At 42.6% G+C, this 27,982-nt stretch overlaps 1 protein-coding gene across 1 annotated transcript in view; it reads left to right on the top strand.

Annotated features, from left to right (window-relative positions):
• ass1.S (argininosuccinate synthase 1 S homeolog) overlaps nucleotides 1–27,982 on the top strand; it is a 54,048-nt gene that overhangs the window by 4,790 nt on the left and 21,276 nt on the right. Inside the window, 10 exon segments of the mRNA NM_001087326.1 lie at nucleotides 483–548; nucleotides 1,647–1,759; nucleotides 4,223–4,291; nucleotides 5,793–5,981; nucleotides 9,584–9,640; nucleotides 9,857–9,931; nucleotides 15,038–15,108; nucleotides 15,857–15,887; nucleotides 24,315–24,405; nucleotides 27,382–27,466. Of these exon segments, the coding sequence (NP_001080795.1) occupies nucleotides 1,652–1,759; nucleotides 4,223–4,291; nucleotides 5,793–5,981; nucleotides 9,584–9,640; nucleotides 9,857–9,931; nucleotides 15,038–15,108; nucleotides 15,857–15,887; nucleotides 24,315–24,405; nucleotides 27,382–27,466 (776 nt within the window). The 5' untranslated portion in view covers nucleotides 483–548; nucleotides 1,647–1,651.

The following is a 27,982-nucleotide window of genomic DNA, read 5'->3' as shown; positions in this document are numbered from 1 at the left end:
TCGTGATTTTGGGATTACTTACCTTTTTATTCAGCAGCTCTCCAGTTTGCAGGTTCAGCCATCTGGTTGCTAGGGTCCGTATTACCCTAGCAACCACACATTGGTTTAAATAAGAGATGAACAGGAGAGGCCTGAATAGGAAGACGAGTTATAAACAGTAGCAATAACAATTCATTTATAGCCATACAGAGAATTTGATTTTTGGATGGGGTCAGTGACCCCCATTTGAAAGATTGGGAAAGAGTCAGAAAAAGAAGGCAAATCATAAAAAAAGAAAAAACTAAGACCAATTGAAAAGTTACTTAGAATTAGCCATTCTTTAACATACTTAAAGGTAACTTAAAGGTGAATCACCCTTTTGTGCCACAGAGAGTCATGAGCCATCTTTTCAAAAGAATAGAAGAGATATTGGGAATTTGGTTAAGGAATCCATCGGGGGTAACAGGAGGATTCATTTTCTCATCTCTCTCTTATTTCCACAGCTCTTTCCTTAATACAAGAAACTGCCTGCACAACCCATTGATCCGCTGCTGTCACATTGTTACTCGGTCAGTAATATTAACCCCTATCTGTCATATGCATGAGCTGATCGGATTCCTCCCTGTAAGCAGCAGTCCTGTCCTGCTTTATGGCAGCTGAGATTCTAGCTATCTGTATAACAGAGCATTCTGTCCCAGTGGCTGCACAGATCCTATCTGATCCCCATTGTAAGCAGCAGTCCTGTCCTGCTTTATGGCAGCTGAGATTCTAGCTATCTGTATAACAGAACATTCTGTCCCAGTGGCTGCACAGATCCTATCTGATCCCCATTGTAAGCAGCAGTCCTGTCCTGCTTTATAGCAGCTGAGATTCTAACTATCTGTATAACAGAGCATTCTGTCCCAGTGGCTGCACAGATCCTATCTGATCCCCATTGTAAGCAGCAGTCCTGTCCTGCTTTATGGCAGCTGAGATTCTAGCTATCTGTATAACAGAACATTCTGTCCCAGTGGCTGCACAGATCCTATCTGATCCCCATTGTAAGCAGCAGTCCTGTCCTGCTTTATGGCAGCTGAGATTCTAGCTATCTGTGTAACAGAACATTCTGTCCCAGTGGCTGCACAGATCCTATCTGATCCCCATTGTAAGCAGCAGTCCTGTCCTGCTTTATGGCAGCTGAGATTCTAGCTATCTGTATAACAGAGCATTCTGTCCCAGTGGCTGCACAGATCCTATCTGATCCCCATTGTAAGCAACCAGTCCTGTCCTGCTTTATGGCAGCTGAGATTCTAGCTATCTGTATAACAGAACATTCTGTCCCAGTGGCTGCACAGATCCTATCTGATCCCCATTGTAAGCAGCAGTCCTGTCCTGCTTTATGGCAGCTGAGATTCTAGCTATCTGTATAACAGAACATTCTGTCCCAGTGGCTGCACAGATCCTATCTGATCCCCATTGTAAGCAGCAGTCCTGTCCTGCTTTATGGCAGCTGAGATTCTAGCTATCTGTATAATAGAGCATTCTGTCCCAGTGGCTGCACAGATCCTATCTGATCCCCACTGTAAGCAGCAGTCCTGTCCTGCTTTATGGCAGCTGAGATTCTAGCGATCCTTATACAGTACAATCAAGAGACTATAATAATGATATATTTCTTTGTGTCCGTACAGATAACATGTCCCAAAGTAAAGGTACAGTGGTCCTTGCATACAGTGGGGGGCTGGACACGTCCTGCATTCTCGTATGGCTGAAGGAACAGGGCTTTGATGTCATCGCTTACCTGGTGAGATGGGGAAATGGAGAGGTCTGAATAGAAAGATGAGTAATAAAAAGTAGCAATAACAATACATTAGTAGCCTAAGGGCAGGGGCACACAGGCAATCTCCCCAAACTGCCTTCCGCCTGCTATAATGAGAAAACACCAGTGCAATGGCACTCGCGGCGCTTCGATTTCCAAACTCGCCCGAAGTTGCCTCACGAGGAAACTTCAGGCGAGTTTGGAAATCGAAGTGCCGCGAGTGCACTGGCGCAGACGATTTTTTTCATTTTAGCAGGCGGAAGGCAGTTTGGGGAGATTGTCGCCCCGCAGAAGAGCCGATTAGTCTCTAGGCGACTAAATCTCCCCGAATCTGCCTGTGTGCCCCTGCCCTTACAGAGCATTTGTTTGTTTTTTTTAGATGGGGTCAGTGACCCCCATTTGAAAGCTGGAAAGAGTCAGAAAAAGAAGCAAAATAATTTAAAAACTATAAAAAAAGAAAAAATGAAGGCCAATTGAAAAGCTGCTTAGAATGAGCTATTCTATAACATACACAAAGTTACTGTAAAGCTGAACCATTATAACAAGTGCCATATCAGCAGGAATCCTGGCAGTAGCACAGCTCTATTATGGAGCTTTTCCAGAGTCACAATTGTTAATACCAGAGCCAACTAGTGACCCGCCTGTCACTTCCTTTAGCCAACAGGGTGGAAAACACAAAGCGGGACCAGTAATTACAGTGCCCTTATCTTAATGAGCACAGACTCGTTTCCTCTGAACCTTCCCAAAAATCAGCGCTGCTACAGCTGCAAACACCCAATTAAAACATAACGCTTACACCCCATATTTACCCTTTATTTGCCCTCCTTATTCCTATTCTGATTTGTCCCTCTTGGGCCTCCTTCTGCCCCTAATTCCTCTTCCTCACCTCCCTCTCCATATTATACCCCCTTGCTACTCTCTATAACATACCCCTACATTCAGTTGAGCACAGAAGTGAATAAAAACCACATGCTGATCCCTTCAGGCATTTTGGGGAGAAATAATAAAGGGGAAAATTGCCTTTCAATAAGCTTGTAGCATTGACTGATTGACCTATTATTCTAAGACATTTTTTATTGACAAGAAAATTGCAGTTGGAACAGTATGTAACACAAAGAAAGAAAATCATTTTGAAGTAATGAAATATAATGTACTGTTGCTCCACATTGGTAAAAGTTATGTGTTTGCTTTAGAAAGACTACTATAGTTTATATAAACAAGCTGTTGTGCAGCCATGGGGGCAGCCATTCAAGCACAGGATACACAGTAGATAACAGATAAGTACTACTATAGTTTATATAAACAAGCTGTTGTGCAGCCATGGGGGCAGCCATTCAAGCACAGGATACACAGTAGATAACAGATAAGTACTACTATAGTTTATATAAACAAGCTGCTGTGTAGCCATGGGGGCAGCCATTCAAGCACAGGATACACAGTAGATAACAGATAAGTACTACTATAGTTTATATAAACAAGCTGCCGTTTAGCCATGGGGGCAGCCATTCATGCTGAAAAAGGAGAAAAAGGCACAGGATACTTAGCAGATAACAGATAAGCTCTGCAGTACAATACAATGGGATTCTACATAGTGCATCTGTTATCTGCTATGTAACCTGAGCCTACAATGGCTGCCACCACAGTTGCAGCTTGGTTATATGAACAATAGTAGTGTTTCTGAAGCAAAAACACTAGTTTCACTAGTGCAGGAAAACAGTACATTCTATTTTAATTACTTAATTAATGTACTTTAATTAATTAATATATTTTTATTTTTTGATGTTACTGTTCCTTTAAGTGTTATTAGGAAGAATTAGTAGAAAGCACATTGGGGTGAAGTTACCCTGGGATTCTCATTGGTTCTACATTAATATGGAGAGAATAATCAGTGAGGGCTGGGAATGTAGCTGGGGACATGTTAATAAATTGGGAGTTTTGGGACATTCAGGGATATATTCAGGAGTTGGGATTACCCTGAGAAAGGGGGATATGTTGATTAGTTAAAGGTTCACCTTTAATGAATGCCTAATTGTAAGCAACTTTTCAACTGATCTGATTTTTTTCTTTTTTTTATAGATTTTTTAATTATTTTCTGTCTCCTGACTCTTTCCAGTTTTCAAAAGGGGGTCACTGACCCCATCTAAAATAACAAATGCTCTGTACGGCTAGCAACTCCAGTATTGCAAACTGAAGAGCTGCTGAAATAACGAAATAACTCAAAAAAACCCCACAAATAATAAAAAATGAAAACCAATTGCAAATGGTCTCAGAATATCCCTCTCTACATCCTACTAACAGTTAACTCAAAGATGAACAACCCCCTTTAACTCTTTAGCTTACAGGCAGCTCATTATAAGCACAAAGCAATATAAATCCATTACATATATAATACTAGTCACGTCCCCCTTTCCTTTTATGTCTGACACAAAATCTCTGATTTGTTACCAGGCAAATATTGGGCAGAATGAAGATTTCGAGGAGGCCCGGAAAAAAGCTGTGAATCTTGGCGCAAAGAAGGTAATAACGAAGTTGTATGAAGAAACAGGTTAACCTCCCTCTCCATTACATTTACTGATCACAAACACTAATGGTACATGAGGAGTTTTGTCTCATCTTTGGGAACCACTGTAAGCTGTAGCAGCAGTCCCATACCTCCCAACATTTTGGAAGTAAAAAGAGGGACAACATTTTTTTTCCCGCACGTCGCGCAGCAATTTTTTGACCACACCCCTTTCTGTGGCCACACCCCCTAATTACCATGTTTGTTTTACAAAATTTGGCAGGTTATGAAAGTTTGAAAATATTTCTCCTTATCTAAACTGTGTTTTTGTGTCTCAACATTGTTACAAAGTATCTTATTTGCACCTGTTAGCTGTTCTGGGCTCTCTGCTAAAAGCCAATTAAGTGAGAAACTTTGTTTCTTTTTCTGGCTGTTCAGTGCAGAGAAAAGAGGGACTTTCCAGTACAAATGAGGGACTGCGGGTTGAGCTGTCAAAAGAGGGACTGTCCCTCCGAAAAAGGGACAGTTGGGAGGTATGGCAGTCCTGCCCTGCTTTATGGCAGCTGAGATTCTAGCTATCTGTATAACAGAACATTCTGTCCCAGTGGCTGCACAGATCTTATCTGATCCCCATTGTAAGCAGCAGTCCTGTCCTGCTTTATGGCAGCTGAGATTCTAGCTATCTGTATAACAGAACATTCTGTCCCAGTGGCTGCACAGATCCTATCTGATCCCCATTGTAAGCAGCAGTCCTGTCCTGCTTTATGGCAGCTGAGATTCTAGCTATCTGTATAACAGAGCATTCTGTCCCAGTGGCTGCACAGATCCTATCTGATCCCCATTGTAAGCAGCAGTCCTGTCCTGCTTTATGGCAGCTGAGATTCTAGCTATCTGTATAACAGAGCATTCTGTCCCAGTGGCTGCACAGATCCTATCTGATCTCCATTGTAAGCAGCAGTCCTGCCCTGCTTTATGGCAGCTGAGATTCTAGCTATCTGTATAACAGAGCATTCTGTCCCAGTGGCTGCACAGATCCTATCTGATCCCCATTGTAAGCAGCAGTCCTGTCCTGCTTTATGGCAGCTGAGATTCTAGCTATCTGTATAACAGAGCATTCTGTCCCAGTGGCTGCACAGATCCTATCTGATCCCCATTGTAAGCAGCAGTCCTGCCCTGCTTTATGGCAGCTGAGATTCTAGCTATCTGTATAACAGAGCATTCTGTCCCAGTGGCTGCACAGATCCTGTCTGATCCCCATTGTAAGCAGCAGTCCTGTCCTGCTTTATGGCAGCTGAGATTCTAGCTATCTGTATAACAGAGCATTCTGTCCCAGTGGCTGCACAGATCCTGTCTGATCCTCATTGTAAGCAGCAGTCCTGCCCTGCTTTATGGCAGCTGAGATTCTAGCTATCTGTATAACAGAACATTCTGTGGTCACAGTTATAGAAACATCTATTCCTGAGACATAATACTTCATTTTGCACAGTTCACTAAACTGAGGTTTTCCTCTGCATGCAGGTTTATATAGAAGACATCCGACAGCAGTTTGTGGAAGAATATATCTGGCCGGCGGTACAGGCCAATGCTATCTATGAGGATCGTTACTTACTGGGCACCTCACTGGCACGTCCCTGTATTGCCAAGAAGCAAGTGGAAATTGCCAAGAAAGAAGCAGCAGAGTATGTGTCTCATGGTGCCACTGGAAAGGTAATTCTATCAATTCCCAATCATTTGGTTAGAACATTCCTTCTCTGTATATTTGTATTTATTTATATATGGGAGGAGGTGGTGCCATATTGATTCCCTTAGACAGTACAGTATGAGGGTATAGCTTATTGTGTGCCCAGAACATTCCTTCTCTGTATATTTGTATTTATACATATGGGAGGAGGGAGGTGCCATATTGATTCCCTTAGACAGTACAGTATGAGGGTATAGCTTATTGTGTGCCCAGAGCATTCCTTCTCTGTATATTTGTATTTATACATATGGGAGGAGGAGGTGCCATATTGATTCCCTTAGACAGTACAGTATGAGGGTATAGCTTATTGTGTGCCCAGAACATTCCTTCTCTGTATATTTGTATTTATATATATGGGAGGAGGTGGTGCCATATTGATTCCCTTAGACAGTACAGTATGAGGGTATAGCTTATTGTGTGCCCAGAACATTCCTTCTCTGTATATTTGTATTTATATATATGGGAGGAGGTGGTGCCATATTGATTCCCTTAGACAGTACAGTATGAGGGTATAGCTTATTGTGTGCCCAGAACATTCCTTCTCTGTATATTTGTATTTATACATATGGGAGGAGGAGGTGCCATATTGATTCCCTTAGACGGTACAGTATGAGGGTATAGCTAATTGTGTGCCCAGAACATTCCTTCTCTGTATATTTGTATTCATACATATGGGAGGAGGTGCCATATTGATTCCCTTAGACAGTACAGTATGAGGGTATAGCTTATTGTGTGCCCAGAACATTCCTTCTCTGTATATTTGTATTTATACATTTGGGAGGGAGGTGCCATATTGATTCCCTTAGACAGTACAGTATGAGGGTATAGCTTATTGTGTGCCCAGAACATTCCTTCTCTCTATATTTGTATTTATACATATGGGAGGAGGGAGGTGCCATATTGTTTCCCTTAGACCAGGGATCCCCAACCTTTTGAAGCCGTAAGCAACATTCAGAAGTAAAAGGAGTTGGGGAGCAACACTAGCATGAAAAATGTTCCTAAGGTGCCAAATAAAGGCTGTCATTGGCCATTTGGTAGCCCCTATGTGGATTGTCAACCTACATGGAGACTCTGGCAGTGCACCTGGTTTTTATGAAACCAAAACTTGTCTCCAAGCCTGGAATTCAAAGAAAAACACCTGCTTTAAGACCACTGGGAGCAACATCCAAGGGGTTGGAGAGCAACATGTTACTCACAAGCTGCTGGTTGGGGATCACTGCCTTAGACAGTACAGTATGAGGGTATAGCTTATTGTGTGCCCAGAACATTCCTTCTCTGTATATTTGTATTTATACATATGGAAGGAGGTGCCATATTGTTTCCCTTAGACAGTACAGTATGAGGGTATAGCTTATTGTGTGCCCAGAACATTCCTTCTCTGTATATTTGTATTTATACATATGGGAGGTGCCATATTGTTTCCCTTAGACAGTACAGTATGAGGGTATAGCTTATTGTGTGCTCAGAACATTCCTTCTCTGTATATTTGTATTTATACATATGGGAGGAGGGAGGTGCCATATTGTTTCCCTTAGACAATACAGTATGAGGGTATAGCTTATTGTGTGCCCAGAACATTCCTTCTCTGTATATTTGTATTTATACATATGGGAGGAGGTGCCATATTGTTTCCCTTAGACAGTACAGTATGAGAGTATAGCTTATTGTGTGCCCAGAACATTCCTTCTCTGTATATTTGTATTTATACATATGGGAGGAGGGAGGTGCCATATTGATTCCCTTAGACAGTACAGTATGAGGGTATAGCTTATTGTGTGCCCAGAACATTCCTTCTCTGTATATTTGTATTTATACATATGGGAGGAGGTGCCATATTGATTCCCTTAGACAGTACAGTATGAGGGTATAGCTTATTGTGTGCCCAGAACATTCCTTCTCTGTATATTTGTATTTATACATATAGGAGGAACTACCCCATTGCTTGCCTCAACACATGGAACTCTCCATAGATAACAAATCAAGGCAGCTGCCACTAATATTCTTATAATTCTATAATAATTCTATAATATACAAATAAATAGGACTTCCTGCATTGATATGTAGATCAATGTAAATCCTGCTTCTATGCAGGCTATAATATTCCTTTACCGAGTCAGAACCAAAATACAAATATTCAGATAAATAAGGTTCCGTGTGCAGGATAACTTTGGCTGGTAGGTTTTAGTTCACATTGTGAAATAACAGTGAATAGTGCAAGGGAATGTGTGTATAATAGTAGTAAAGGGTATATAAAACCTGCTACTTTTCCTTTTTTGTTGTCCCGCCACTGGCCAGCAGAGGGTACCATATACCAACTTTTGAGGGTGCAAGTAACATAAAGTTATACACTGGGGCTCAGATGGGCTCAAATAAATACAGTAAAAATACATTTTAAAGGGAAAATATACTTTAAAAAAAATAAAATTAACATCTCTCTCTTGCTGGAATAAACCGGGCAAATCCCCAATCACACATAAGGGGGTTAAGGGTTATCTCACAGCATGAAAACTTATCTATGACTCTAATAATGTTGCTAATGTTGTAGCATTTATTTATCTGCAGTTTTATAAATATAAATAACCCCCAAGAGCTGTACAGGTAGGGGATCCGTTATCCAGAAAGCTCCGAATTAGGGAACGGTTGTCTCCCATAGACTCAATTTTATTCAAATAATCCAAATTTTAAACAATTATGATCTTTTTCTCTGTAATAATAAAACCGTAGCTTGTACATGATCCAAACTAAGATATAATTAATCCTTATTGGAGGCAAAACCAGCCTATTGGGTTTATTTAATATTTCAAGGGTTTTTTAGTAGTCTTAAGATATGAAGATCCAAATTACGGAAAGATCCGTTGTCCGGAAAGCCTCAGGTCCCGAACATTCTGGATAACAGATCCCATACCTGTATTACAATTCTGCTCCCAGTTATACAAAGTTGTCTTATTGGTATAAGCCCTGTAGGAGGCACCAAAGACCATCATATGGAATAATCTTCACCATCCACCCAAAATAAAGGATTTTATTCTGGCATTCCAATTTCATTACCCTGGCTTTCTATAGCCTTTACAAGAAAACTACAGTTCAGCAATACTCCTTTTCAGGCTCTGAGCTACAGAATTAAAATTTAAATGAATAACGGCATCCTTCCCCCATCCCCCCTCCCAAAATGTGTTAGTTAACGAATAAAAAAATCACACTTATTCAGTCCCAGCTTCTTCTATTGCTCTAGGAGAAAAAATTATAGATAGGAGAGCTATAGACCATAATAAGCATATCATTTAAACTGCTGTCTAGTTGCTAGGTTCCCACTTCCATAGCAACCAGGAAAGGGGGTTGAATGTCAGCCTCACCAAAAGAAGAAAAGAACTTGGAACCATTGTGGGTGTCATTACCCTGCAAAGCAAAATAGCAGTTTATAGGTATATTAATATATAGGTATATATATATATATAGTTTATGTAGGCAAAAAGGGGGGAAAAAATTTAAAGGGGAACTTGAACTATCATTTCTCACTTTATTCCCCGAACACCTTCATCTCACTGGGTTTTTTCCTTCTGTATTACAGGGTAATGATCAGATTCGTTTTGAGCTCACGTGTTACTCGCTGTACCCCGAAGTCAAGGTAAATATATGAAATATTGCTGTATATCCCTTCTGCTGTTCCAATACCTGGGTGTACGTAGTATTAAAGTCATGCCCACCCCATTCTTGGACACGAAATCCCAATAACGCTTGATTTGGTCTAAATGTGCTCCCCATAAAACCCTTTTCCCTCTGCTGCTACCCTTTAATCTACACCCAGGGGCCCGGCTCTAATTCCTCATTATCTTGCCCCCAGATCATTGCCCCTTGGAGGATGCCAGAGTTTTACAACCGATTCAGAGGGCGCAGCGACCTGATGGAGTATGCCAAGGTAAGTGCCGAGGTTGGCATAATTAGTATATATATATATATATATATATATCAGAATACAATTAGTAAACACCTATGTGAGTGACCCCTATACCCACTACTATTTTCCCTGCTCCCTGCCTGCTATCAGTCATTTTGTCTCATGGAGCTGCAGGGTGAAGGGGAACTTTGGCAGCAACAGGGACCCCAATTCATGATCACTACCCCCACTGATGGCTGCCTGCACCCCTGTTATCTGTCCCCCTGTTATGTTGCAGTAGGGATAATATTGCTGCCTTCTCCTACATTTAAATCAATTGATTCTTGGCTGCCATACATGTGGCTTTATGGTTCCTTATCTGGGCAAACTGGCAATTTTGGCACCAAATTGTCAAATGAGATACATGAGAATCCAAGCACTGGGAGTTTAGCTATTGGAATTCTATGGTGGACACCTTACAGTCACAGGCAACTAAATTAATAAAGGGAATGAAAATTCTAGTTTTGGGGATAGGCTGGGGTTGGTCTATGTTGGAAAGAAGGTGATTAAGGGTGGGTATATATTGTGAATAAAGTACCCCCTCTTGTAAAATATAAGGATATTATAAGTTACCAAGGAGTTTCATGACCATATAAAAACACGAGGCCAAAGGCCGAGTGTTTTTATACAGGTCATGGAACTCCGAGGTAACTTCTAATATCCTTATATTTTGCAACTGGGGGTACTTTATTATAATACACAAGTTTTAGAGTCATGTGATAGAAAGGACATCAGAACTCACCGTTTATAACTGATGACATCAGAACTCACCGTTTATAAGGATATAATTTACAGGATATTCATGGCTTTTGTGTATTATATAAATATAAATAGCAGGAACACATATTCCCTTTCTTCTGTTTGCAGTATATTTGGCCAGGTCACTTGCACTTACTTAAATTAACCTTGTGATGCTGAACCAAGGACTCTCTTTATTCTATTGCCCTTTTTATTACTGATCTTCCTATTCAGTCCTTCTCCTATAGCCTCTCATTTACACCACTGATTCCTACCGCCGTCTGGTTGCTAGGGTAAATTGGTCCCTAGCAACCAGATAGCGGCAGAGATTCCAAAACAGGACAAACGCCTACATCACAAGGGCACAAAATAAAAAATGAAGATCAACTGCATATTGAGGCTGAATATCACTGCCTGCGGCAGACTCAAAGTTAATTTAAAGGAGAACTGCCCCTTACATCAGGAGTTGTAAGCTGTGAATGTGATCAGGTGGTGTCTGTGTGTATATGCCGTGTGTATATAATTAGAGACCAGTGAAGAATGGGTTGGAAAGTGTCACAACGTGCAAGCGCTGCTGTGCATTCAGTTGAGACCAAGTGGAAATGCTGAATGTCATTTTGTTGTCAAGTATTCCATTGTCCCCATCAACATAGGGGGACTTGGGCCTAGAAGAAGCAGCTGCTGCGGAACTTCTTTAAAAAGTTTACAGACACAGTGAAATTCTATTTCTCTCTAATGAAAGTTTTTTTATATCCCTGCACTGCCGGTTGTGACTCACTGAAACAAACGCCGCAGAAGGCAGCCAATGAGCAGAACAGGAGGAGGGCCGCCTTCGGCTGCACAGTTTCATGAGTCAGAACCAGACCAGTCGGCAACGTCCGTTACTCCGCTCTGATTGGTCGGTATGGAGGTGCAGTTTAAATCTCATCAGTCAAAGCGGAGCAGCCCCAGCGGCAGGTCTGGCTTGTGATATGTGAGTGTGTGAGTGTGTGGGATCACCATTAGCCCGTGTGCATGAGTGATTTGCCCTCTGGCACACCCTGGGCTGCTGCTTATTACCCATTCAGAATAAACAAAGAGCGGCATTAATTGACTAACAAGCTATTGAAAAGTAATGAAGAGCCACAATGGCCCCGGGTAGTGGTGTGTGAATCATCTCCTCATCTGCACTTGCCTAGGAGCACACGTTGGCTCAGTAGCCATCCCATACACTAGGCACCCCTGTGTATTATATTGTATTAATGATGTGTCTCCTATTTACTTCCGCTTTAATAGACAATAATGTGTGCAGGTATAGCTTATTGTTTGCCCTGTGTCCCTAACGTTTAAAGGGGCCACAAGATAGACGTGTAAGAAGAGCTGTGGGGCCCCTGCTTGGAACAGACTTTCTTTTATCCCCCTGAAACCTGCCCCTCTGCACTTACCCCTCTCTCCTTCTGTTCCCCATTGTGCTGGGCCATTCCCTGCCCGCAGCCCACCCCAATCCCCCTCGGAGCAAACAGTATCATTTGGGAGAGTTAAAGGAGATTCCTGTAAATGAGAAAGAGATCGATATCACTGACACCCTTCTGTTCTCAGGTAGTGCCTTTCCCCTAAATAATTGCTGCTATTTACTGAACTATCCCCCCCATCCCTGGGGCCAGAGATTTATCAGGAGCACAAGATAAGTAAAAAGCTCTCACTTAACTCCAATTTATTAACTGGACGTAACATTAACCACCTCCTCGCAGGCTTGCAGCCCCTGCCTTTAACCCTTGCACTGCCACATGGGATCCCTTCTTTATATACGTACATCTGCACCTTCGATTGTAAGCTCTGATGCCCAGGCCCCACAGACTTCATCCCTTGATTAGTGCTTGTCCTATCACATCTTCCAGATGACCTTTCCTGTCCAATGACAGCACTTTTTGAGCAGTCACTCAAACTCCTAATTATAAATAGTAATATAGTAGCCCTGGCTGAAAAAAGACCCCTATTTTTTAAGCAAGGGATAGTTTGTTACAGGCAATTTCTTTTTTTCATAATGAATTTCTCATTATATACGAAAAAAAACAGCTTTTGGTTGGAGTTGCCCTTTAAATCCAAAAACTTTAAAAGGACAGGTAGTATTAAGCCATCATTTCCATTTTACAGGGATATAATGGGCGCCATATGGTAGTTATGCCACTGGTGATTACTTTGTCTTTTGTTATAAACTTTTGTAATCCTGGGGCCCCATACTACTAAATTAGCAGGGCCATTCCCTCAGGGGACCCTGAATTATCAGCCCACTGGTCATGTGGGTCTCTGGGTGGTGGGTCTTGACAGCAAGTAAAATGCAAATGCCCCTTCCACACATGGCCATGCCCCTGATCTTGCCAAATTCCAGTCCATCATCCATCCAAACTCTACCCACTGATTCATAATCTTTGCAATTTTGTGACTAGTGATTTACACTTTGCCATTTTGGGGCCCCTGATTGCTGTACCCCCTGGTTAGGAATGGCTTTCCTTTCTTGCACTCTAGACTCAACTGCTCTGCCCCCAAAACCCAGAGAAGCAAAGCCCTGAGTATCTCCTGTTGTTTTATCTCCTATGGCATCCTACAAGTGGACCAGTAAATGCGGCCAAATTCGGCCGTACGGAGGGGGGCGGGGCCCAGCTGCGCGTCACGCACCAGGGCCCGCCCCCTCTAGGATCGCTACCATTTGGCGATGAGCAGATCTCTTCCCAATATGCCCACATTAAAGTGAGTGATATCGGGTTGATCTGATCGTGGGCCCTAGGGCCCAAAGATCAGATCATAATGGATCTGATACGGCGGTCCGACGGGATTTTTTAACCTGCACGATTTCGGGCCAGATATCAATCAGGGAAGCCCATCACACATGGGCCAATAAGCTGCCGACAGGGTGCCCCACTCTCTTCTTTGCTTCTACCTACACCTCTCTTTCTAAACTCACCTACACCACAGCTGCATTTTTACTCAGGGGTGCACACTACATGGTGTACTGTGTTCTGGCCATCTCCAGAATAAGGGGGTTCAGTTCTGACTAACTGTCAGTTATATAAGAGGAGAAGTAGGCTTATTCTGCAGCCTGGGTGTCTGTGCTAGTGGGCAGCAGGCGGTAGTAAAGGACTCAGTGTATTAGAATGAAGTGGATATAATGAAGTGGCATCTATGTGCAGCTCATGAGATCTCCATTATTCCTGCTGGCCGTGTGCTGGAAATAAACTGGGAAGCTCATAAGGATGAATGGCTCTATACAGATCCTCACGTTACACATTAGCCAAGGCCTTGAGGGAATGTGGGTGGCATTCACTGGGTGCTTCATAAAGGAAGCTTGAGGAGCAATTGTGAAGGGCTGCAATTGCCTCTTTTGTCTGACTCATCTCGGACGTATATCATACCCATCAGCTCTCAGTCTGAAAGGGGGTGTCCCTAGCATTTTAGAAGACCACCTAAGATGGACAACTGAGTTCCCAGTTGGACCTGACGTCTCTCTGCAAGTGACTTTGTTAGCAGATTAGCAGCCCCACGGGTCTGTGAGACTTTGTCTCCCCCACTCCCTCAGGGCCCCGCCGAGGTGCTGTTGTCGGGGAGGAATATATTTTCTGAAGCGCAGTGTTCCAGAGGCGACGCTTGTGATTCAGTGCACACGGGCTGCGTTTACAATGCATGGAATCGATTGGCCGTTCCGCAATCCGTTCTGTGTTTATTCACCTGTGTGTATGTGACTTAATCCCACACAATTCCCATTTACCCACTAATCTGTCATTCTGAACACAGCGCTGCTTAGTATTTCTCCGTCTGCAACACCAGGCCCTCCGCTATAAAGGCAAACTAACCTCTCTGATAATTATATTTCCTTTCTAAACATCCACTGGAAATATTAAGAAAACAATGTTTCATTAGATTCATGGAGGCATTCTCCACCTGGAAACGCACCGATGTTCGGTTTTGGGCAGAAAACCATTTGTTTTAGTTGGCTCCCAATAAAAAGCAGTTATAGTTTTGGGCTCTTCATTGCCAGTGGAGCAAACTGCAAACTCAAGGTGGCTAAATGAGCTGACCTTGGTTTGGCCACCAATGCAACTAGGTCAAATCAGATCATATGGAGACCTTGGGAGGAGACCACATCCTCGTCAATGGAGTTTTCTAACCTTGCCCTTAGACTCTGGCTATTGTTCTGCCCCGTACTGGGCCCAATAAGCTGCAAACTCAGTCCAGAGGGGTCAAGTTGGCAGCTTTTATCACGCATGGCCACCTTCAGTCCACCATATCTTCACCATATCCTTTAGGCTACCATATTTCACTATCATCAAAAAGAGTTCCATGCTCACTGAAGCCAACCTTTTCTTCTCTCTTCAGAAACATAACATTTCTGTCCCAGTGACTCCCAAGAGCCCTTGGAGTATGGATGAGAACCTCATGCACATCAGGTATATTTTCCTTACTAACCACTCCCATCCACAACATGACAAAATGTATTAAAAGTCAAACCCAACTTATAGGATTTGCATAATGTGGTGGCCTCTGAATATCACCCTCAGCTTGTCCCTCAGTTGAGGGTCTTCTTAGAACAGGGACCCCATCCCATCAAGACTTAAAACTTGTTCCTACAAACCTTCTTAATCAATCCTTCCCCAAACACAATAAGGTAAATAATGTATTTAAAATGTATATGGCACAAACTAGTTCCTAGAATATGCTAAGTCAACCAATGGCTCAGGGCCATTGGCGAACAGGGACCTAATGAGACCTTTAACTTGGTCCTTCAAACCTTCTTAATCCATCATTCCCCAAACATAATGGGTTTATAAGATAAATAATTTATTGCAAATGGCACAAACTAGTTCCTAGCATCTGCAGCCAACCAGTGGATGAGGGTTTTTGTAGAACAGAGACCCAATCCCAAAAAGATTTTCAACTTGCTCCTACAAACCTTCTTAATCCATCGTTCCCCAAACATAATGGGTTTATAAGGTAAATAATTTATTGCAAACGGCATAAACTAGTTCCTAGCATCTGCAGGGTTTTTGTAGAACAGAGACCCAATCCCAAAAAGATTTTCAACTTGCTCCTACAAACCTTCTTAATCCATCGTTCCCCAAACATCATGGGTTTATAAGGTGAATAATGTCTTGCAAATAGCACAAACTAATGCTCTTCCTACTCTTTCCTTTTCAGTTATGAAGGTGGAATTCTAGAAAACCCCAAGGTAAGTCTCACTTATGGCTATCAAATCTATAAGGTTCTAGACCTCTGTTCATTAACAGTAATTGATTTAGAACCAGTTCTGCACCATATTATTTTATATTACACAACGGAATCTTACTGTATTCAGGGAGATCATAGTGACCCCAAGTAGAATGGGGACCTATTTGAGGAGTCCCAACCCATAGGTTAAGAATCCCAGTTGTAAATGCAAATTAATTGAAAGCTGAGTAAATGAAGGCAAGCTCATACAGAGAGACCAGCAACACGCCGCCTGCTGTCATTTACAGCTTTCCTTGAGTGCATATGGATAAAGAAAAACTTTAGCCTCCGACATAGCAAACCATTGGATAGGTCCCAAATATGAGATTGTATTGCAGTTGTGGTTGATGCGCCTGGAAGCCCTATTTAGTAACAACTCAACCTAAAGCATTTCCATCACCTGCTGTTTATGTTCTGTGAGACCTTAATCCATCAGCAGTAATTACACTATCAGTCAGGATAAGTAGGTCCCCAGGGCAGGGAGAGGGGTGGCAAGAAAGGGAAGAATCCACTTTGTTCCTGTTGTTTGATAAACATTCCGACCTCTGATCATTCTGACAAGCCAAGTGGCTGCTCATTTCTTTTTTTGTTAAACCTCTCACCTTGGGATGATTGTACCAAACCTGTGCCTTTAGTAAACATCCCATCTCTGTATATTTGTATTTATACATATGGGAGGAGGTGCCATATTGATTCCCTTAGACAGTACAGTATGAGTGTATAGCTTATTGTGTGCCCAGAACATTCCTTCTCTGTATATTTGTATTTATACATATGGGAGGAGGGAGGTGCCATATTGATTCCCTTAGACAGTACAGTATGAGGGTATAGCTTATTGTGTGCCCAGAACATTCCTTCTCTGTATATTTGTATTTATACATATGGGAGGAGGTGCCATATTGATTCCCTTAGACAGTACAGTATGAGGGTATAGCTTATTGTGTGCCCAGAACATTCCTTCTCTGTATATTTGTATTTATACATATGGGAAGAGGGAGGTGGCATATGGATTCCCTTAGACAGTACAGTATGAGGGTATAGCTTATTGTGTGCCCAGAACATTCCTTCTCTGTATATTTGTATTTATACATATGGGAGGAGGAGGTGCCATATTGATTCCCTTAGACAGTACAGTATGAGGGTATAGCTTATTGTGTTCCCAGAACATTCCTTCTCTGTATATTTGTATTCATACATATGGGAGGAGGGAGGTGCCATATTGATTCCCTTAGACAGTACAGTATGAGGGTATAGTTTATTGTGTGCCCAGAACATTCCTTCTCTGTATATTTGTATTCATACATATGGGAGGAGGTACCATATTGATTCCCTTAGACAGTACAGTATGAGGGTATAGCTTATTGTGTGCCCAGAACATTCCTTCTCTGTATATTTGTATTTATACATATGGGAGGAGGTGCCATATTGATTCCATTAGACAGTACAGTATGAGGGTATAACTTATTGTGTGCCCAGAACATTCCTTCTCTGTATATTTGTATTTATACATATGGGAAGAGGGAGGTGGCATATGGATTCCCTTAGACAGTACAGTATGAGGGTATAGTTTATTGTGTGCCCAGAACATTCCTTCTCTGTATATTTGTATTCATACATATGGGAGGAGGTACCATATTGATTCCCTTAGACAGTACAGTATTAGGGTATAGCTTATTGTGTGCCCAGAACATTCCTTCTCTGTATATTTGTATTTATACATATGGGAGGAGGTGCCATATTGATTCCATTAGACAGTACAGTATGAAGGTATAGCTTATTGTGTGCCCAGAACATTCCTTCTCTGTATATTTGTATTTATACATATGGGAGGTGCCATATTGATTCCCTTAGACAGTACAGTATGAGGGTATAGCTTATTGTGTGCCCAGAACATTCCTTCTCTGTATATTTGTATTTATACATATGGGAGGAGGTGCCATATTGATTCCCTTAGACAGTACAGTATGAGGGTATAGCTTATTGTGTGCCCAGAACATTCCTTCTCTGTATATTTGTATTTATACATATGGGAGGAGGGAGGTGCCATACTGATTCCCTTAGACAGTACAGTATGAGGGTATAGCTTATTGTGTGCCCAGAACATTCCTTCTCTGTATATTTGTATTTATACATATGGGAGGAGGTGCAATGGAATTTCTGTAAGGGCCCTAATATTTTAAAAGTGCTTAATTTTATTATATATAATATGCGGTCATTTCAGCCGCATCTCTACAGCGCTGCGCAATATGTTGGCGCTATATAAATACATGTTAATAATAATAATAATAATAATAATCTCTTCCCAAAGTGTACTCTGCCAATGGCAAGGATTAAAAAAAAAAAGTGGAAAAAGGGAGAGAAAAAAATCCCCAAGAACAGATGGTTGGGTCATTTTGTGGCTGTATGAGAGCTGATTCAGGGGCAATGAGGCATTCTAATGGCAGAAAGATAGAAATTTACTTGCTTTAACTTCATATGGCTCTTTGAAAGAGTTCATTCAGCCCCGGACACAACAACATCAACCCGGTGAATAAAACCCATTGATGACACTCGGAGCTTTACACTAGGCTTCAATTCATGGCCCATTTGCTCCTAATCTTCCTCTCTCCCTTATGTGCCCCCTCCATTCCACTCTCTCACACTCTTTCCATCCAGAACCCCCCACCCTTTTCCAATCCAATACTCGCCATTTGCCCCTCATTCTTTCTCTCTGGCCAAATTTATTTTTTTTCCCCTTAATCCCATTTTTTCCCTTTTTTTTCCGCTCCTGTTCATTTCTAGATGACATTACAGCCGCAGCCCCCCTGCCGAGAGAGATAAATAGAAAAAGCCGAAATACGGTGACTTGTCACTTGAACCGAAGCTTTGAAAAGAAATAAGTTTGGCGCCGTCGTGTTGCACAATGTCGCCCCGAGCCAGACCTTACAGGCACTTTGCTGCTATTTGGTTATTTTATTTAATAGAGGTTGTTGGAGTCGGGTTAGGAAATTGGCCGCTGAGGGACTGTGATTGTCAATGTTTAGTAAAGAGGTTTTAATCTTGAGACCTGACCCCTCATCTCAGCCTGGTGTCTTCACTCTCTCCTAGAGCTTGTATTGAGTTTTTGCATCTTAAATATACTGCACAGTGTGTGCTGGGGGCACGGAAAATAGGAACAGATATCTGTAGTGCCAGGCATCAAGTGCCAGTTTAGCCTCTCTTGACCCAATTGACACTCAATCGGATTGGGGAACTCTGAGTATCACTCATGTATTTTTACGGGATAATGTACCCCCTACTGTAACTGATAAGGATATTAGAAGTCACTGAGTTGATCTGTGACCATATAAAGGCACAAGGCACAAGGCTGCAGGCAACTCACAGTATAACTCATGTATTATAAGGGATAATGTACCCCTACTGTAAATGATAAGGATATTAGAAGTCACTGGAGCGTTCTGTAACCATATAAAGGCACAGTATAACTCATGTATTATAAGGGATAATGTACCCCCTACTGTAACTGATAAGGATATTAGAAGTCACTGAGGGGTTCTGTGACCATATAAAGGCACAAGGCTGCAAGCTGAGTTATACAGGGAACTCTGAGTATCACTCATGTATTATAAGGGATAATGTACCCCCTACTGTAAATGATAAGGATATTAGAAGTCACTGAGGGGTTGTTCTGTGACCATATAAAGGCACAAGGCTACAGGCTGAGTTATACAGGGAACTCTGAGTATCACTCATGTATTATAAAGGATAATGTACCCCCTACTGTAAATGATAAGGATATTAGAAGTCGCTGATGGGTTCTGGGACTAGATAAAGGCACAAGGCTGCAGCCTGAGTTATACAGGGAACTTTGAGTATCACTCATGTATTATAAGGGATAATGTACCCCCTACTGTAAATGATAAGGATATTAGAAGTCACTGATGGGTTCTGGGACTAGATAAAGGCACAAGGCTGCAGGCTGAGTTATACAGGGAACTCTTGAGTATCACTCATGTATTATAATGGATAATGTACCCCCTACTGTAAATGATAAGGATATTAGAAGTCACTGAGGGGTTCAATGACCATATAAAGGCACAAGGCTGCAGGCTGAGTTATACAGGGAACTCTGAGTATCACTCATGTATTATAAGGGATAATGTACCCCCTACTGTAAATGATAAGGATATTAGAAGTCACTGAGGGGTTCAATGACCATATAAAGGCACAAGGCTGCAGGCTGAGTTATATAGGAAACTTTATCATTCATGTATTATAAAAGATAATGTCCCCCTACTGTCATATATAAGAATATTAGAAGTCACACAGGGGTCTGTGTGCATTTAAAGTCACAAGGCTGCAGGCTGAATTGTACAGGGAACTGCATTTGCTAGTGTAAAGTATGGGCCATTTTTAAAGAAACAAGATGTAAAATCAACTGATACTACAGTTTCACACAGGCAGCACCAGATTCTCAACACATGGTTTCCTGGTTCATGTCATAAAGGGTCTTGGGGCTGGGCAGCGAGTTTCCCAGGGGTAAGGTTATCACTGAAGTCCCTAAAAACACAAAACACGGTGGTACCATTGTCTGGACGATTATGATGGGCGCTAGTGCGTGCCGTAATTCTCTTTTCATTGGTGCTCCCAATTTCACGCTTTTTTTTGTACTCATCATTGTGAAATACTGGCTGCTAAGGCTACTGAATAGAAGAGCAACGGGAACGAGTGATCCCATTACAGCTCTACCTTTCAAAGAAAATACATTTTCAGATGGTCCTCTTATCATCTTATGGACACCATGTCCATTGCAATATTGGGGTGATGGTTTTTCTTCTCTGTGTCCTTCCTTCAGGAAAGGTCCCATCTTTGGGAGCAAGGTTCATTCACCTTGTCACTAATCAATGCAAACCATAGAAAAACCTCTGACCATGACATTGCCTAGAAGAAATAATTCTAGAGTTCAGGCTTTTATACATGCCGCCCATCCCCCAAAATATCAGCAGCGCCAGCGACACTTCCCAAAATGTGCCTCTACCTGGAACAATGAACACAATTGGTCAGGTTATGTAAGTGCAACCATAGACACAAACTATCCTGGTTCACCCAATGGCTAGATGCCTGTCATGTGATCCCCAACCAGTGGCTCGTGAGCACATGCTGCCCCAGGACCCCTTGGATGTTGCTCCCAGTGGCCTCAAAGCAGGTACTGCCAAACAGAACCTCCTTTCGGCTGCCAGTCCACATAGGAGCTACCAAATAGCCAATCACAGCCCTTATTTGTCATCTCCATGGACTTTTTTTCATGCTTTTGTTGCTCCCCAACTCTTTTAACATTTGAATGTGGCTCATAGGTAAAAAAGTTGGGGACCCCTGGCTTAAAGGGTACATTGTCTACCACCACTTGCATGTAACCATTCTTCTCTTCCTTTCTAAATGTCATATGATAGAGGCCGGTGTTGGTCTGATTGAGTGGACCCATGGCCAACCAGCTCACCCAGTTCTCAGATGTTTTCCACTAGTTGCCTGTGTGGGTCTGATGGACTGGGACTGGACTGTTTGGATAAATCTTGAGTAGAGGTACTAGACTCCTGTAGGCTGCCAGTCCACATAGGGGCTACTAAATAACCAATCACAGCCCTTATTTGGCACCCCAGGAACATTTTCATGTTTGTGCTGCTCCCCAACTCTGTTTACAATTAATTATGGCTCACGGGTAAATAAGGTTGGAGACCCGTGCTGTAGACCATGGCAGCCAAACTTCCTTGCCAAGAACCGTGAGGCCAAAATCAGTAAAATTCTGAAACACCATTCTGTGTGGCAACATTTCAGCTGCTGCAGAACTGCTTTATATGCACTCTGGGCTGAGAGCAGTAGTAGTTAAGCGCTCCCCACACCTCTATTGCCTCTTTAGGCAGCTTGTCTTCAGCCCCGTGCACACATAGTAGGTGCCTGTCATTGCAAAGCTGGGTGCGAGAATGATTGACAGGCATTCGCCCGCCCACGCAGTAGGGCCAGCAAGCAATCAAACGGGCCAAAGCAGACTTTAGCCACTAACCCAGAAGGGCCTTGAATGATGAGTGCTGAGAATAGGCGCCTCTTCATTGTAAGGCTGGTATTAGGCTGATATGTTTTTAGATGAGTTTTTGCTTTCTACATTGCCATTCCCTTGGATGTATTAACCTTGGGGACACTGTACGAGTGCGTTCTGGCAGTGCACCTGCTGGGGTCACCCAGCCTTATTCCTTTTCTTTTTTTAATCTTTTTTTTTAGAATAAAATTCTGCATGGTGCTGGTGCACAGTATATACATCAGCTTTTTCATGCATTAAATTCTTTTTATCCCCACCTTCTCCCTTTTAGTCATATGGGGGAAGAATTTTCAGGGCACGCTCACTTCCCAATGTGTTTCCTATGCATAAAAGAATCCCAGATGAGCATTGCTGAGAATGAGAGAGATATATGAAGGCATTGTATAGAATTGCGTTGGATCTGTCACTCGGTATTCCATAATGGTGAAAGAGGAGGTCCGGACTGGGCCAGCGAGGCACCATGGAGACCCAGTCCTAGAAACTTAATCCTTCTTGGAAACTTTCCAAGATTGCACCTGAAATGGAATGGGATGAGGAATAATTTCTCTGAAACCAGGGGTGTATGGGTAACAGCACATGGGCCTATTTCCTACTTTTGCCACCTGTGTGCTTTCCTATTTGATAAAATATTTGGAATCGCCCGTCATTAATTTCTACGGCAATTGTTTGACTGGTGGATGCAGGTGATTACCATAGGAATGAATGGGGAGGGAGTTATTCCAAGCTTTTTTCGACCTCCCAGCCCAGTGAGGTCTCCTATGTGTCAATACCCTTAGAGTTAGAAGCTGAGCCCAGGCAAGGAAAGGTACCTTGTATACCAGGGACCCCAAATGTAAAAAGAGATGGATGAGCAACACAAGCATGGATGAAGTCCGTGGGGTGCCAAATAAGGGCTGTGATTGGTTATTTGGTAGCCCCTTTGTGCGCTGGCAGTCAGTGTTAGGCACCTACTAGAGTCAGGATGTCCATATATACTCAAGAAACATGTTAATATTGAAAAGAGGTGGAGCGGAGTGTAGCTATTCGCTTCCATCTGAGACAATTGCCCTCTTGGGATCCCAGGCTTCTTTACGACAACATTTCTGTGCGTGGCATTTTCCCAAGCACTTTTGCCTACAATAAAAAGTCACCGTACACAGTCTTTGCGTAGAAAAAGCTTTTTTTCTCTGCGAGCATTATGCCTCGCTAATGTAACATGGAAAGAAGCCAACAGATAATGTTTCCAAACCAATTTACAACAGCTTTTGTTGAGGCAGAGTGGGCAGTATTATGCACTGGCGGGGACATAAAATCTAGCAGAAACACGATAAACAAAGAGTATTCAACCAATAAAAAGGGGAAATCAGGCTATTATACTGCGTCTTGTGTTTGTAGCTTTGTAGTGGTATCCTGACTCTAACAATATCTACTCATCCTAAACTGCACAGATAAGGCTAGGGAAGAGTGCTTCAAAATTAGTCTTTGCTATTGTCGGACCGGATTGTCAGTATCCCACCAAGAAACCATAAGCTCACTATCCACACTATCCTTCCTCTTCTTCTCACTCAGAGGAGGGTCCCACCAAGAAACCATAAACTCACTCTCCACATTATCCTTCCTCTTCTTCTCACTCAGAGGAGTATCCCACCAAGAAACCATAAGCTCACTCTCGACACTATCCTTCCTCTTCTTCTCACTCAGAGGAGGGTCCCACCAAGAAACCATGAGCTCACTCTCCACATTATCCTTCCTCTTCTTCTCACTCAGAGGAGTGTCCCACCAAGAAACCATGAGCTCACTCTCCACATTATCCTTCCTCTTCTTCTCACTCAGAGGAGGGTCCCACCAAGAAACCATAAACTCTCTCTCCACATTATCCTTCCTCTTCTCCTCACTCAGAGGAAGATCCCACCAAGAAACCATAAGCTCACTCTCCACATAATCCTTCCTCTTCTCCTCACTCAGAGGAGTGTCCCACCAAGAAACCATAAGCTCACTCTCCTCATTACCTTTCCTCTTCTCCTCACTCAGGTCCTTGTGCTCCTAGTGCCTCCTGTTTACATATATCATCATGTATTCTGTAAAGTCCACCTCTTGGTTCTCATATAGAAATGAGTAAGCTATGGACACACAATGCCAAATCTTAATGGGCCTCAGTAAACTGCCATGAAGCTCTACTGTCATGATTCAACACTAAGCAGAACCCTGTATGATACATGTAGATTCCAATTGTGGTGGAATCTTCCTGGTAGTGCTCTCTTTTTCACCGACTGTCCAAACACATATCTGTAGCCCAATTGCCTCTTGAACTGACTCATCTTCACTGTGTTCTCCTTTTAGAACCATGCTCCACCTGGACTGTACTTAAAGACAAAGGACCCCGCCACGTCTCCAGATGAGCCAGACATACTTGAGATTGAGTTCAAGAAAGGTAAATATTTTGTAGATAATTGAATATATTGTTATTTCTCATGTGGCTACAGACAGACATAGCCCAGCACTTCCACAAATGTCCCCGATGTCATCCTAGAAGTGAAAAGTAAATTAACTGATTGGTGACCACAACATCCCCCAAGAACACTGGTTGATCATGTCACTGCTATAATATAGTATTATATTTTATTAATGAGTTTTTTTTCATATCTGAGTCTGATGAAGAAGTCCTAGAAGCACAGTGCACACCATGATGTTGTGGTCTTTATAAAGAGAAGGTAGTCTAATAGTTTGGCAAGAGAACTTTTGGAAGACCATTTTTCAGTACATACAGGACCACCATCATGGGTAGAAGCAAAGGTCGTACCAAGGTCCTATTCAAAGTAAAGGTTCCAGGAGTGGGCTACAGGTTTAGGTGAATCAGAGAGGGACCAGGGGTATGGTCAAGGAGTTTTATGGGAACCCACTATTCCTGACAGCAACTCTAAGGGGCTGATTCACTAAGGTTCGAATATCGAGGGTTAATTAACCCTCGATATTCGACTAGGAATTGAAATCCTTCGACTTCGACTATCGAAGTTGAAGGATTTAGCGCAGAAAATTCGATCGAACGATCGAAGGATTATTCCTTCGATCGAACGATTAAATCCTTCGAATCGAACGATTCGAAGGATTTTAATCCAACGATCGAAGGAATATCCTTCGATCAAAAAAACTTAGGCAAGCCTATGGGGACCTTCCCCATAGGCTAACATTGACTTCAGTAGCTTTTATCTGCCGAACTAGGGGGTCGAAGTTTTTTTTAAAGAGACAGTACTTCGACTATCGAATGGTCGAATAGTCGAACGATTTTTAGTTCGAATCCTTCGATTCGTAGTCGTAGTCGAAGGTTGAAGTAGCCCATTCGATGGTCGAAGAAGCCCAAAAAAAACGTTGAAATTCGAAGTTTTTTTACTTCGAATCCTTCACTCGAATTTAGTGAATCAGCCCCTAAGTGTATAGATGAGGCATCAGCAGATCAAAAAGGTGCTTCTCCAGGCCAAGCAAACTTATCATTGCTTTTTGGCTAATGGACTATATCCAACTTTTTGGCCAGTTAAGTCATGTGACCTCAATATCAGCTCATATATGAATTGCAAAGTGGGGCTGGACCCCACAGTACTGCATGAGGAGGCTCACGATCATAATAAATAGGTACCAGTAACTGAAAGGGAAGCCAGGTAGATATCAAAGTAAACACGTTTTTGCTCTTCTCAATACTATATCAATATCTATAGCAATGTGGCTAATGGGGGGCTCAGAATGAATGGAAATCATGTTGAATTTAGAGGTTATGTGTATGATATAGAAAGAAGGGAGTCTCTGCCCCATAGAGTTGCTGATACCTCTGAAATATTATAACAGGGGCACCAATAAAACAACAAAAACTAAAACTACAATTCTGTCCTCAAAAAAAGTCTTTTTAGTCTTTGTTTGGGGGGCAAAATGCTGCAGAATTCCAGCTCCTCAGGAACAGATGCACACAGGCCCGTACTGACACGGGAAAATAATGAACTTAAAGAGCAACGCTATATGGGATTTACACGCGTCTGTTGTGCAAATTCAGCAAGAAAAAGAGAAAGTTCACGTGCACTTGGCACGAAGGTCACCCCGTGCTGGAATAGGCTCCAGCTGCAAGGTTATCATATAATAGGCGACATAAAGTTACTTATTTACACTCCGTATGGCTATTCGCGCTGCTATATTGTTACTGGGATCCGCTTAGGAAACAGAATACCAACGGGCATTTATTTTGGGAACCTCTCCATTCTCTCGCCATAAAGATCTCCCTCCTATTCATCTCCCACTTCATTTATTTGAAGTTCTAATCTAATTATTGACTATTTTAAAAAAGATAAGCAGTCGAGAGCCTGTAATAGACGGCGGGGGCCCGAGAATTCCAGCCCCGCAGAAGAAAGGGAACCAAAAAAAAAAACCCTAAATGGGATTCAGGCGGAAAAGAGCTTAAAGTTCATTATTGGCAAGAATTACATTTAATAGCAATAGGGAGTGAAAGGAGCCTGTTAGGATGTGATTGGCAGTGAATAATGCTAATGGGGGGAACAGATGGAAGAAAGATTAGGCAGCAAACTTTGGGACAGATCTTCTTTTGCCAATGAACAAGCCCTTGTCACATTGCTGATACATTTATTGCTCATTTCGCTTTGCAAAAGAATAATTACCCTTTTCTTTTCATGGACTGTCTTCTACCCCCCATTAACCCCCCTCCTCGCCCCCATCCGTCATTAATCCGCCACACCCTTCCCTTTTCCTTTTTTCTGGAAGGTGTAATAATTAATTCATGGGATTCCCCCACCAGCAGCGCTTTTAGTCCGAGCGGCTTTAACTTTAGGCTGAGAGGGGGCAGCTGCCATTGAGAACTGACAGTTACTGAAGTTGAGCTGGAGAACGGGGGGGGGGTGCTTTGAAATAGACATTTATGGAAGGAAAGGGGTTGGGTTTATAGTGCAACATGGCCACCAGCTTTAGGCAGCCCCCCCTTATTTCATGCCCCCATTTGTCAAGCTCAAATGTGTGAGTGGTGGGACAGAAGGCGCAGGCCTTTAAGACAATGGCAGAGCGTGAAATGGAATTAGTGATGGGGCTGGTTGCAATTTCACAGTGTATGAAATGAAAGACGGGACCTTGCTACGGAGACAGAAGAGGAGGGGGGCCCTTGTGTTTTATTTTTTTATTGCCGCTTCTATTTCGCCATGAATCTGTAACCTCACCCCCTTCCCAACCCATCACCTCCTGCTATTTAAGAAGTTACTTGGAGTTCATTTCTGTCTCATTCATTTAAAGCAGTGTGTGTGGGGGGCAACGAGGGCCTTTATGTATTCAGTGGGAAATGATGGGTTCCCTGGGGGGGAAGGGAAGCTTACTGGGGTCTCTAACGTTCACCCCCAGAATCTGTGATTGTCCTTTCTTACAGGTGTCCCCGTGAAAGTCACCAACACCAAGAACAAGACCCAGCACAGCTCCTCCCTCGCACTGTTTTGTTATCTCAACGAAGTAGCGTAAGTTGCCTGTGCAAAAAAAAAAAACCCTAAATATTTTCCACTTTTCATAGTTTTACTGAGCTTTCTGATACAGGGACCTGTGATCCAAAATGCTCGGGACCTGGGGTTTTCCGGAGAATGGATCTTACCTTAATTTAGATCATGATGACTAAGGGCAGAGACACACGCTCAGATTCGCCCCAAAGAAGAGGGGATTTGTCGCTGGGCGACTTTCTCCCCGAATCTGAGTGTGTGTCTCTGCCCTTAGTCATCATGATCTAAATTAAGGTAAGATCCGTTCTCCGCGAAGATTCAGGGAGATTTAGTCACCCAACGATAAATCGGCTCTTCTTCAGGGCAACTAATCGCCACCGAACTGCTTCCCGTCGGCTAGAATCTAAATTGTCAGCAGGATGCCACTCGGAGCGCTTCGTTTTCCGAAGTTGCCCGAACTTTCCTCGTGAGGCAGCTTTCGGAAAACAAAACGCACACGGCTGCCTCCCACTGGCTAGAATGTAAATCGATGGCGCGATG

Source organism: Xenopus laevis, chromosome 8L, assembly GCF_017654675.1.
Source record: "Xenopus laevis strain J_2021 chromosome 8L, Xenopus_laevis_v10.1, whole genome shotgun sequence".
NCBI classification, from domain to species: Eukaryota; Metazoa; Chordata; class Amphibia; order Anura; family Pipidae; genus Xenopus; species Xenopus laevis.
This window is presented reverse-complemented; position numbering and strand designations above follow the sequence as displayed.